This window comes from Urocampus carinirostris, chromosome 9 (genome assembly GCF_059441175.1).
Source record: "Urocampus carinirostris isolate Australia breed hairy pipefish chromosome 9, RoL_Ucar_1.0, whole genome shotgun sequence".
Classification (NCBI taxonomy): Eukaryota; Metazoa; Chordata; class Actinopteri; order Syngnathiformes; family Syngnathidae; genus Urocampus; species Urocampus carinirostris.
In genome coordinates this window covers 17,512,827-17,525,654 of record NC_142357.1, presented here as the reverse complement: position 1 = coordinate 17,525,654, position 12,828 = coordinate 17,512,827, and the positions used below count along the sequence as shown (strand labels likewise).

General features: G+C 41.2%; 1 protein-coding gene across 10 annotated transcripts in view; it reads left to right on the top strand.

Annotated features, from left to right (window-relative positions):
* Nucleotides 1-12,828, top strand: part of dlg3 (discs, large homolog 3 (Drosophila)) — a 101,732-nt gene that overhangs the window by 67,853 nt on the left and 21,051 nt on the right. For all 10 annotated transcript variants that reach the window (XM_088344710.1, XM_088344706.1, XM_088344702.1 and 7 more), the window contains one exon: nt 1,220-1,322. In XM_088344710.1, coding sequence (XP_088200836.1) covers nt 1,220-1,322 — 103 coding nt within the window. The remainder of the gene's footprint in view (nt 1-1,219; nt 1,323-12,828) is intronic.

Sequence of the window (12,828 nt, the reverse complement as noted above, 5' to 3'; positions counted from 1 at the left end):
AGGGTTAAACTTAACCTCAAGATGATGTCATTAGAGACTGAGCGTATACAGCTGTAACAACATAAAATAGAATAGAATTATAGATCTACAAATAATAACACACAACACATACTGTAAAATTTGAACTATAACGTGCACCTGATTATATGCCGCACCCAGTAAGTTTTTAAAGAAAAAAACAATTGTGTACATAAGCTGACCTGAATATTAGCTGCATGTGCCCCCATTGAAACATGAGATATTTACAAAAACACACAGAAAAGGATTCAATAATATACAGTACCCACCAGTCACTGAAATACATCATCCCACATATTATTGGAAAGTGCAAACTCTTGGGATTCAAGATATGATGATCATTTCAATCCAACCATGTAAAATATTTACTCCAAAACAAGCGATAGGTATGACAGATAGAAGGGACTCCGCCTTAAACATATCTGCTTCGTTGGACATTGCTTCTTGTAATCCGTTTGTGTCGCCACATTATTTTCGTTAACAAATCAACAGATTCGTAAAGTTATTCCCAATATGGTAGTTAGCGCTCCCCTTTCGATGGACACCTTTCCCATGATGGGGGTTTATATGCTAGTTGTATTCATTCACAAAGGGGGAAATTACATTAAACTTGCGTCTTCCTCGACACATATATTCTACGTATCTTACGCTTACATTTACTGCTCAAGCGCCTGTTTAGGCCATTAGTACAAGGGCATAAATTAGCTGCATTCTTGCATAAACCGGAGGGTTTAAAGCTTGGGAAAATGTCACAAGTTGTTGTGTGAATTTTACAATAGTTGCAGATTTTTTTGTCATTAAACAAAAGTAAAATGAGATTGTAGGGCTTCTCCTTTCAGTGTAAGAAAGCAATTTAAAGAGCGGCTGGCTAGTCGCGCACTAGCATTTGGTGTCCTTAAATTGAGCCACATCTCTGCAATTATTGGAATAAAACGATGCTGAATGTAGCGGTTTCTCACAAATTGTAGCTCCGGGTTATTCATTTCATGGCTAATGAACCTGACATTGGAAAAATACAGGGTCAGCAGCGGTGGCTTCGCAGATTTGTTAGCCTAGCAGTCTGGTAGACCTGCAGCCAGGCTATTGCTTTCGCTTCAGACGATTCTCGGATACATGCAGTCACACCCACCCAAACCGAGCACTGTCCCAAACCAGTCCCCGCTGTCTGCATTTGTAATAGGAATCTGTGTTTTGATTGCAGGTGAATGGCGTGAATTTAAGGAACGCAACGCACGAGCAAGCGGCAGCAGCCCTGAAGAGAGCCGGGCAGACCGTCACAATCATTGCTCAGTACAGACCTGAAGGTGAGCATCCGCTTCTGCCGTATCGCAGCAAAACAGTCATCCAAAGTGGGGAGCTTAAAAGAAAAAACATTTAGAAATAATTCGTTCCCGGGTGGAGATTGTATCTAGAATTTTGAGGCTCTAGAAAAAATTTCCGTTCAAAAAGTAACTGAAAAGGAATTCATACGTTCCCGGCCTCCCAAATCATCATAACCCTAAATAGCTACAAAAAAATCATCTTGATAGCTATGAACACATTTAATTAGTTGCTGAACGTGAAAATACAGTATTAAGATTAATAAGATCATATTAACGGAAAAAAATGCTAGGTTATTATATTTACCATGGAGGAAGTCAGCAGTTGCTACAAAAGTATATGTGTGGTGGTGGTGGAGGAGTGAGGAAGGACAAAAAATGCAATGCAATTACAAATTCATGACACGAAGGGTACACAATGGAAACACATGTGCTAACTTTCATCCATCCAGTATCTGCACCGCTTATCCTCAGTAGGGTCGCGGGGGTGCTGGAGCCCATGCCAGCTCTCTCCGGGCAGTGGCCAGGGGACACCCTGAACTGGTTGCCAGCCAGTCGCAGGGCACACAGAAACAGACAACTCACTCGCTCATTCACACCTACGGACAATTTGGACCGGCCAATCAGCCTGACATGCATGTTTTTGGATTTTGGAAGGAAAGTCACGTGAGCACGGGGAGAACAAGCAAACTCCGCACAGGAAGGCTGGCAGCTGGATTTGAACCCATGACTTCATAACTTTGCCACGCACTAACCCCTGCGCTTCTGTGCCACCCATGTGCTAACTTGAATTTGCCAATTACAGTGGAACCTCGGTTCTCGACCATAATCCGTTCCAGAACCCTGTTCGAAAACCGATTTGTTCGATCACTGAAATCATTTTTCCCATTAAAAATAATGTAAATCGTTTTAATCCCTTCCAACACCCTGAATGTTTACCTTGAATGTTTAACGTAAACATAAAGCTAACCCAGGCTAATCGTACGTTCGCGCTATCGTAATCTTCCGTACGAAAGATTACGCTAACATGAACGTGTAAAAATAAAAAAAATCAGGTCGTTTACAAGTCATTTAGCACCCGGGTCTCCACAACAAGTAGTGAGCGGTTCATTGGAAAGGGGGCTCTGTTCCAACACCCTCAATGTTGGACGTAAACTTAAAGCTAACCCAGGCTAATCGTACGTTCGCGTTATCGTAATCTTATGAATAGGATTTCTTACCTTTGTGGTGGTCAGCAGAAGGCGCTCGCACACCTCCTTCATATTTGGCTATTATTTCTTTCTTAAATGCAATAGTTGTACGCACTACTTTTCTTTTTTCACCTGTAGCAACTTTGCTGCTTGCACTGACTTTCTTTGGAGGCATAATAAGGGGCTAAAACACCTGTACGCCACTCAGCATCGCACCCTAGCGTACGCACTCACGCATTACCGGCGTTCGAACTCAGATTTCTTGACCGAACAGCGAAGAATTTCTCTAAATTTTTGGTCGGACACCGATTTGTTCGAACTGAGAGGCGTTTGAAAACCAAGGTTCCGCTGTAGTCCCTTTCTGCTGCTCCTCATTTGTTTTACCATTACTGCATCTACGTGCGACACATCACTGCCACAAAAACTACCAAAAACTTTGCTTAAAACACTTGTAACATCTTTTACCAATGAACGCGTAAAACAATATGGCGACTGGCTTGCTAGAATGCTGGTAGTGATGTGCTCCTCGAATACATGAAGCGTGTGCCGAGTATTTCAGATGAGTGGTTCATGAACCGCGAGTCAGGTTGTGTTTTGATGACAAGCGTTGACGTTTGAAGGCCTGCGAAGCGGGTGTATCACGTGACTGATTCCGAAAATTTGCTAGCTTTAAGTGTGTTACCAAAAAAAGCGTCAGAGATGAAAGTCCCCTTCAGTACTGGGAATCAAAGAAATATGCACTTCCAATTCTTTACAAACTTGCTATCACACATTTATGCCCCACTGCTTCACCTAGGAGGTGAAATTCTCTGCAAAAAAAAAAGAAACCGCCTGGGTCCAAAAACTATGGTAAAAATATTGATTTTAAATCAAAATGAATAAGCACTTTGTTTTACCTCCTTTTTCAGTTGTAGTATAGGCACAAAGTAATGCAGAACAATTCATGATACATTCTTCAAATATATACATCTGTCCGCATGTTGGCTGCGGCTGCATCGGCTCGCTACAACGGGTCAGGTGTATCGACATTTCGTTCTTACAAAGAATGACAATACAAAGGAAATTATTATTAATTATTATTATTATGATGGGGCAGTTGAGGGAATGAATCATCTTGAACCCCGTACGTGCGTGCATGCGTGTGTTATTTCCCCTGAGGGCTTCACTGCTTTATAGGGCTTTATTTTGCCATTATTAGGTGCTGGTGTTCCTCCACAGCTCAGAATGATGAAATTAATTATCTCATTATCGAAAATAATTGGAAAATACAGATGAAAATTGTCAAGATTTTATGCAAAAAACATGCACTATTGTCTCAAGTTTTGCATCTTTAAATATTGGGGATTACCTTTAAAGAAACATGATAATTTAAGTTTTGAAAATATTCTGTTATTGCCTTTAAATTATTTTTAAACATTTTATTTTTATTAAAACATGTTCTTTGGCTCGTAAAGGGTTTGGAACCAAGCAGTGCCACATCTTTGTTCTGCTTTTGTGCTCAATTCCTGAGGGAATTGCTCTGACGTAGCGCTACCTGGTTTAGCTGCGGAAGCTCTCGAGAGGTTAGCGCGGACGGATATTGTGAGAGGGAGGGTGGGTTGTCGCTCCTGTTAGCATGGATTGTGGGCGGCGCTATAGCTAGCATGCAGCCGGGTTAGCCTCGCGTAAGGCGGGTAAAGCCTCCCTTACCATTCGCTACTCTCTGGCCGGAGACTGGTTTCGCCGGTGAACACCCACAACAGGACGGACCTCAAGAGGAGCGAGAAAAATATAGCTGGAAGAACGGAAATTTGATTCGACAAAGTGCGTGGGAGCAAAAGTACTGGAAATAGGACAAGCGAGCAAGTTGAATGGGACTGGCAGCCCGGTTGAGAGGATGGGGGATGGGCTAGCGCGCAGCAGCCCAGCACAAGCCGCGTGAAGTCGCTCGTGGCCGGCTGAACGTGCGACCAAACGCCGGCGAAGAACACCGAAAACTCCTTCCAGGTTAGACGAGGCGAAACCTTTCAACATCTTGTCAAAGCGGGCCTTTATCGTCGAGGCGTTGAAGAAATTAATGTAAAGGAGCCGGCTACTAACCTGTTGAACGACTTAACTTGGACTTCCTTGCATAGTTAAGAAAATAGCTTGGAAGCTGCCCAAATGCTTTAATTAGCTAGATTTAAAGCTTTCGTTTTCACAACGTATGCTGTTTTGTTACTAGGCATACAACAATCATTTTTTCCACACGTCCGCGTAGTTATTTGGCTTGGCACTTGTGACTAAATCACCTGGATTAAATCTTCTTAATGTCGCTCGAGTCAGGATTACGTGCTTTGTAGTAGGAGGTGGTGGGGTGCCTTGTTGTTATGCTGCGAAACTGTATTCTGTTCTTATGTAACTCAGGTGGGGACGCACAGGTGTGGTCCGGCAGGTGTGTTCGTGTCGTTTCCTAGTTTCCTACTGTTCGGTGTCATATTTTCTTCTTGAGGTTTAACGGCGGTTGGCGGAGTGTTATTTTTTTGCTGTTCACTCGCTCTTATTCTTACTGGTCCGCCCGATCAGTTAGCTCAGTTACAATGTCTCCATTTTACAATGTAATTGCCACTATTTGTGCTTCTTACGAAGGCCCTGCCAGGCCTAGCTTTTGACTACACTACTGTTCTGCAGAAGTTGTATTGTATAAATTGTGCCCTGGTAGCTTCCTAGAGTCACAAAGCGCTTTACTACTTTTAGCCTTGCTATAAGTCTTGCAAGTACCATACATACATCGCATATAAGCGCGCCCCCCCTCCCCCAAAACAGCTTTAAAATAGCCACTTACGAAATGAAATTGAAGAAAACATTTACACAAACACGCGGAAATTGTGAACCTTTTCATTTCTTGGGCTCGCGCAATCGCAAAAGCTTGAAAACAAATACTTAGCCAATACAGCTCATATCCGTTTTGTATCTGGCCATTGAACCTATGGAGGCCCAATCCCACCATTTGCAGAAATGGTAAATGGTCTGCATTTATATAGCGCTTTTCAAGTCAATGAAGACCTCCCAAAGCGCTTTACAATGTGTTTCACACTTACCCATTCACTCACAATAGCGGCCATTATTTTTTTTATTATTATTCAGCCGGTATCAACCATCAACATGATATCTACCGGAAATTATTTTGTCACGCGAAGCTATCGACGTGACTCGTCGCCTTCGATCGGCGCCGGGTTTTTAGACCCAACTGCTGTGTTCCATTAGGAACCTTCTTGTGTATCCATTAGGTGACCAAACCCCCCAATTCCAACCCTTAATGCCGAGCGCCAAGCAGGGAGGCAATGGGTACCAATGTTGTAAGTCTTAGGTATGACCCGGCCGAGGCTTGAACCAGCGACCTCCCAGTCTCGGAGCGGGCGCCTTACCATCTAGGCTACCGAGCTGTGTACTACCGAGCTGTGTAGCCATGCAAGGCACCGACCTGCTTATTGGGGGCATTAGGGATTCAGTGTCTTGCCCAAGGACAATAAATCTATAAATATCCATCTATTCATTATCTGCACCGCTTATCCTCAGTAGGGTCGCGGGGGTGCTGGAACCCATCCCAGCTATCTTCAGGCAGTTGGCATGGGACACCCTGAACTGGTTGCCAGCTAGTCACAGGGCACGCAGAGATAGACAACTCACTTGCTCACTCACACCGAGGGACAATTTGAACCAGCCAATTAACCTGAAATGCATGTTTTTTGGAATGTGGGGGTAACCGTGTCCGGAGGAAACCCACGCAAGCACGGGGATAAAATGCAAACTCCACACAGGAAGGTTTGTTCCCATGACCTCAGAACTCAGCTGCCGTACTGCCTTAAATGTATGAATAAATAAATGAACACATAAAAAAAAACAATGACACTTAAATATGACATTATTGCAATCTACTTACTTGTGCTTTTCACCTATTAGTCGATCAGTAATAAACAATTCAGCTACTACACTAATCAACCAACAGGGAACATTATCAGTACGCTTGATCTGCCCCCAATTTGAATAAGATTTCTGACAAAATATTAAAACAAAAATAATAATAATAATAAACGACAAGATCCCCAAATAAAATAAATTGTATTCATCATTTATATTTATGTATTCATTTATTGATATGGATTACATTTGTTTCTTATTTGGTTTCTATTAATGCATTTTTTTCTACACCTTGCAGGATCGCTTCTCTGTCAAAAAACGCTCAAATATTTCCTTCTTCGTTTTTTGGTACTGTCCATGGTTTTTATCTGCTGTTTGCACATTTTGCCTTTTTTATTCTTTTTCGATGGTCTGACATTGTTTTCTTCTGCACATGACTTTCTTGCTGCATTCAGGTGGTTTTCTTCAGCAGCCTTCATCACTTTAGCTTGGAAGTTAGCAGTACAGGATGGACTTCATTTTTCTCGAATCATAGTGTATCGCAAAAAAAAATTAACAATTAAAATTATCACAATTTTACAGTAAATCCTGTGGCTGCCTCCTCATGTTTGCTCCACCGGTCTCCAGTTGCTGTGTTGTTCGTATATAAGCAGATTTAAAAGACCCCCTGATTTCAGTACTTAATTTAATAGTTCTATTCTTGCTTGTATGCAAGTATATACGGTATGTCATCGTGTATGTTTTACTATTGTGCAAAAAGGTCATACAGTTCTGGAGAGAAGTAGCCCATTGTCGTCACTCGTAAGATAGATTACACACCATTAGAACACTTGTCTCATCAAGTTTTTTTCCAAGGTGGGATTTTAGCAAACTAGTAGAATAACTCCTTGAGCACAGTGTATTTGTGTAAATACAAGTAATGTAGGAAGGTAAACTGCTGTTCTTTTGCTGATACATTCTGTACTTAGACATTCCAAGCAAAGAACACCAAATTGTGCTATTTTTTAGAAGAGATTCTAGCACAAAGTTATTCACTAGTGCAAATTTAAAACTTAGTTTTAAAACAAGTGGTCTTTGCTATGGCATAAAATTTGGACTTCAAATTGACCTTATTTAGCGTATTTGTGGGGCTTAAAAGTTCACTCAATGCAAAGTAATGCTGACAAATACAAACAGGCCTGTTTCCTACTGACCATGCAGTAACACGGTTCTGCCTGTTTACGTTCTAGTTTTTCAAGTTTTTGCATGTGTGTTTTTAGCATTCCGCAGTGACATAACAAAAAAGATATTGTTAGCTCTAATCATTTGAATAAACAAGATCAACCAGAATCTTTACTAGTACAGCCTTAGACTTGACATAGCACTTTACCTAAGATTACATCCATGCTCTTGACTAGTCTTAATCTGGTTAAATAAAAATGGCTCATGTGTCTGTATTCTTGATGTGTAAAAGGATATTACAGTAAACACAAAATTATCTTTTCATGGGAGTTTAGGAACAAATACACGCAGTAATATTGTCATTTTTACTCAAACTGTGGCATTACTATGTCTACAAAAGAAATTAATCATTTTAACTAGTTTAATTGTTATATCCAATAAATACAGATTGCAAACGTCCATCCATTTGTAAAGGCAAATTAGATTTCAAATCTATAATACAAATCTACAATATAAATTAGATCAGGCAACTGTATTTTTTACGTAACTTGTCAGGTGACAGTAAGATTGATTTAAAATGTGTACTTGTTCCCAAACTCTTTTTTTGAGGAGATGATAAAAATTATATTGAGGTATTTTGGCTGAAACCAAACAACCCTACTCTCCTTTGGTTTTGTCTACGTTAATGCAAGGTAGCCTAGGTCACTGTATTGTATAACACTACTGACGAAGTAAGGAAGGGTACCAAAGTTGTGTTTTTGTTGTTTTTTTTTTTGTTTCAGACTAGGTATCATTTGTGGGAATGAGGCTCAAGTTTAAAACGGAGGTACTTATTTGGCCGTTATCTCCTAACATATGCAATCTTTGAGTAGGCCCACTAGGTTTCACTTCTTTTGAAACATCCTAACCGTCTTCTTGAAACCGTCAAAGGAGCAGCACAATTGGGCCGTTATTCCATTTTGTCTTTGCTGTGCCCAAAATTCACAAATTGTGCAAAGTTGACTGTAATGGTCTACGACAGCCACATTTGAGCTATGCGGTCGGGTCACATACTCCAAAGTTTGCTCTGCTTTACCCGGCAAAGCAACTTATCTGTGTACAATATTTAACTACGCACTTCAAACATGCAGGGCAAGTGCTTGCTAATGATTGACTTCCTTCAACCCCTCTGGTGGCCTTAAGCCTCTCCCCAGTAACTCTGGCATACCAGACTGGTATGCAACTTTTAGAAGGAGCACAGTTCATTTAGGTTTTTCACACAGACAATCCCCATATAACAACCATCCCGTTTGCTTTCGAGGACAGTGTACACAGAAAGTTAAAAGTAAATAACAGTTGTGTACTTTGATTTATTTGTGTAAGGAATGTGTAATTGAACTGAAACCTTTTTATGGAGTAAATTTAAGGAAATTTGATGAGTCTGTTTATGCAACGTCAGCACACTTGGACTCCAAATGGGAGTTCTTTTTCGTCCCTACTGATCGCCTGAGCCTGTGCTTCAAGCACGGAATTTCACCTTTGCGCAAGCACAGTTTGAGGAATTTGAGGAAAAATTTGTCACTCCATTCCATCTGTCTCATTAGGAATGTCCATCAACTGCAGTCTCATCACAGGTGCATTAGCTTTTTATCTTCTTGCGTGGCGTGTGCATGCCGCTATCTTTTTTGTCCGGCTACCTTCACATTAGCTTCGTGGCTACCGCGCTGTCGCCGTTTCCGATTATCATCGGTTTGCTTACTTGTGAGCCAGGTGTTTGTTACCTTTGTTAAGTTTCTCCCAATTAGCTCTGGGCTGCCATGTCAGTGTTTGATTTTGGCCGGCCCCGAGTTCTTGCTATGCGCGTGGCATTGTAATTGAGCTAAGTGATCGGGCAAGACCGGTAAGAACAAGAGTGAGTGGACATCAACGTTGCGTTTTCCCGCTTGCTAGCTCGCTGTGTGTTCTTTTTGGTCGGCTAGCCCCCCCTGCTGGCTTTGCGTTGGGCCGGCCTTGCGATGTTGCTATGGCCGCCACTGTTTTCAGGGTTTCCCAGTGTATGTCTTGGGCTCCCCCACATGCGCCGCTTAGGTGGCGTGTGGTCTGCCCTGTTGTTGTTGCAGGCCGACCATCTACTCTGGTGGGCTGCTCCCGCCTGGCCGTTCCGGGGGGCTTAAAATGTATGGTATCCATTTCTTGAACTGCGCATGCGCAAAGTTTCTGTGCTTGAATCAGAACTCGTAGAGCCGTAGTTGCATTCGGAAATTTCGTATTTGACAACATAAGTAGCCTCAGACCTTTTTCACGGACACTTGCAACTAGAAGTGCAACAGCTAATACTTTAATACCCAATATATCATCAAATTATTAGAAAACTTTTTTTGCAATGGAATAATTTCTTTGATATATTTTGGATTAGAAGTTATCCAAATAATCAGAATTTCGAAGTGTTTCTTTTATTTAAGAAAAAAGTTATTGTCGTTGTTGATGAAGAAATTCCTTATTAGTGGTAAAAAAAAACTCTTCAAGAGATGAATGTATTTTTCAGCTGAATAATAGTTTTGGTTAACTTAGTACCGTATTTTCCGCACTATAAGGCGCACCTCAAAGCCTTTATTTTTTTCAAAAGCTGACCATGCGCCTTATAATACGGTGCGCCTTATTTATGGATCAACATTAAGTTGCAAAGTCTTCCGACTAACGTGCAGCCGCCGACTAGATTTTCCCCCGAACGCCAAGTAGTCCGCGGTGTATGCTGGGATTTATTTACCGGCGTTTCATTGGCTAACCAATGTGTCAATCATCATTTGAATCGATCACTATTGGCTAAAGTTATTCGGAGGTCAAGGGGCGGATCCATTTTATCATTTACAGGCTGGCATTGGCTTGAACGGCAAAACAAAGCCTGCAATTGGCCGAAAAAGATGTGTCAATCATCATTTGAATCGATCACTATTGGCTAAAGTTATTCGAAGGTCAAGGGGCGGATCCTTTTTATTATTTACAGGCTGGCATTGGCTTAAACGGCAAAACAAAGCCTGCAATTGGCCGAAAAAGATGAATGTGTATAGCACGTGGTTGACGGCATACAGAAAGCATTTTTTACTATACTGTATTTGTAAATATTTTACTCTCCTGGATTTACTACACTCACGGATATAAGAGGACATTGGCTGCACATTATTATGAACACAACTACTTCGGTGAGCTACTCCGGCTATATATTATCCCTGTATCTGGTTTCAGACTGAACTCGATGTTTCTGTGATAAGCGGTGCAGATAATGGATGGAATGGAGTGTCTTTTTTAAAATTACCGTATTTTCCGCACTATAAGGCGCACGTAAAAGCCTTTATTTTTTTCAAAAGCTGACCATGCGCCTTATAATACAGTGCGCCTTATTTATGGATCAATTTTAAAATTGCAAAGTTTTCCAACTAACTTGCAGCCGCCGACTCGATTTTCCCCTGAACGCCAAGTAGTACGCGGTGTATGCTGGGATTTATTTACCGGCGTTTCATTGGCTAACCAATGTGTCAATCATCATTTGAATCAATCACTATTGGCTAAAGTTATTCGGAGGTCAAGGGGCGGATCCTTTTTATCATTTACAGGCTGGCATTGGCTTAAACGGCAACACAAAGCCTGCAATTGGCCAAAACAACGGTGTATGCTGGGATTTATTTTCCGGCGTTTCATTGGCTAACCAATGTGTCAATCATCATTTGAATTGATCACTATTGGCAAAAGTTATTCGGAGGTCAAGGGGCGGATCCTTTTTATCATTTACAGGCTGGCATTGGCTTAAACGGCAACACAAAGCCTGCAATTGGCCAAAACAACGGTGTATGCTGGGATTTATTTTCCGGCGTTTCATTGGCTAACCAATGTGTCAATCATCATTTGAATCGATCACTATTGGCTAAAGTTATTCGGAGGTCAAGAGGCGGATCCTTTTTATCATTTACAGGCTGGCATTGGCTTAAACGGCAACACAAAGCCTGCAATTGGCCAAAAAAGATGAATGTTTATGGCACGTGGCTGACGGCACAGAGAAAGCATTTTTTTCTATTCTGTATTTGAAATTATTTTATTCTCCTGGATTTACTACCCTTACGGATATAAGAGGACATTGGCTGCACATTATTATGAACACAACGACTTCGGTGAGCTACTTCGGGTTTTATATTGTCCCTGTATCTTGTTTCAGACTGAACTCGATGTTTCTGTGATAAGCGGTGCAGATAATGGATGGAATGGAGTGTCTATTTTTAAATTAAACTCCATTCCAAGTGTTTATTGTCATATGCACAGTGAAGTTGCGAGCGAAAAAGAAAATAGAAACTCAGGAATGGTTGGCATTTCTTGAATCCCAAGACTTGAACCTTCCGAATGATGGAACGATGCATTTGAGTGACATCGTACGGACACCGCATCCGCACGTGTTCTCGACACGTATTTGCGTCTTTGCAAGCTTTGGGAATGTTAAGGGGGTAATAAGTTGGACTGAACTATCTGACTGTTTTGTCGACGTTCCCATTGTAGCGCCTTATAATCCGGTGCGTCTTATCTATGTCAAAAATTGGACCAAAAACTATTTTTTCGGGGTGCGCCCTATAACCCGGTGCGCCTTATAGTGCGGAAAATACGGTAAACTAAATTTATTGTCTTATGCACAGTAAAGTTGCGAGCGAAAAAGAAAATAGAAACTAAGGAATGGTTGGCATTTCTTGAATCCCAAGACTTTAACCTTCCGAGTGATGGAACGATGCATTTGAGTGACATCGTACGGACACCGCATCCGCACGTGTTCTCGACACGTATTAGCGTCTTTGCAAGCTTTCGGAATGTTAAGGGGGTTATAAGTTTGACTGAACTATCTGTTTTGTCGACGTTCCCATTGTAGCACCTTATAATCCGGTGCGCCTTATGTATGTCAAAAATAGGACCAAAAACTATTTTTTCGGGGTGCGCCCTATAACCCGGTGCGCCTTATAGTGCGGAAAACACGGTAATTTTATTTCACTCTGGAGGATATACTGCAATTAAATAAAAAGTGTTGTTGCTCATATTCAGACACAGAATTGGCCAAAACTGTAAACTTAAACACTATGAATTGATGTTTTCTCAAGTTCTACAGATGAACAAATGTTCTGTTATAGAATACATAGAATAAATTTGGTGTGTTTTTTTTTGTTTGTTTTTTTTTAGTCCTAAATTTCCTCATTTCTAACAAATTTCCCACCATGTTAAACTAAAAGGAAAAACAGATATAATAAGATTAA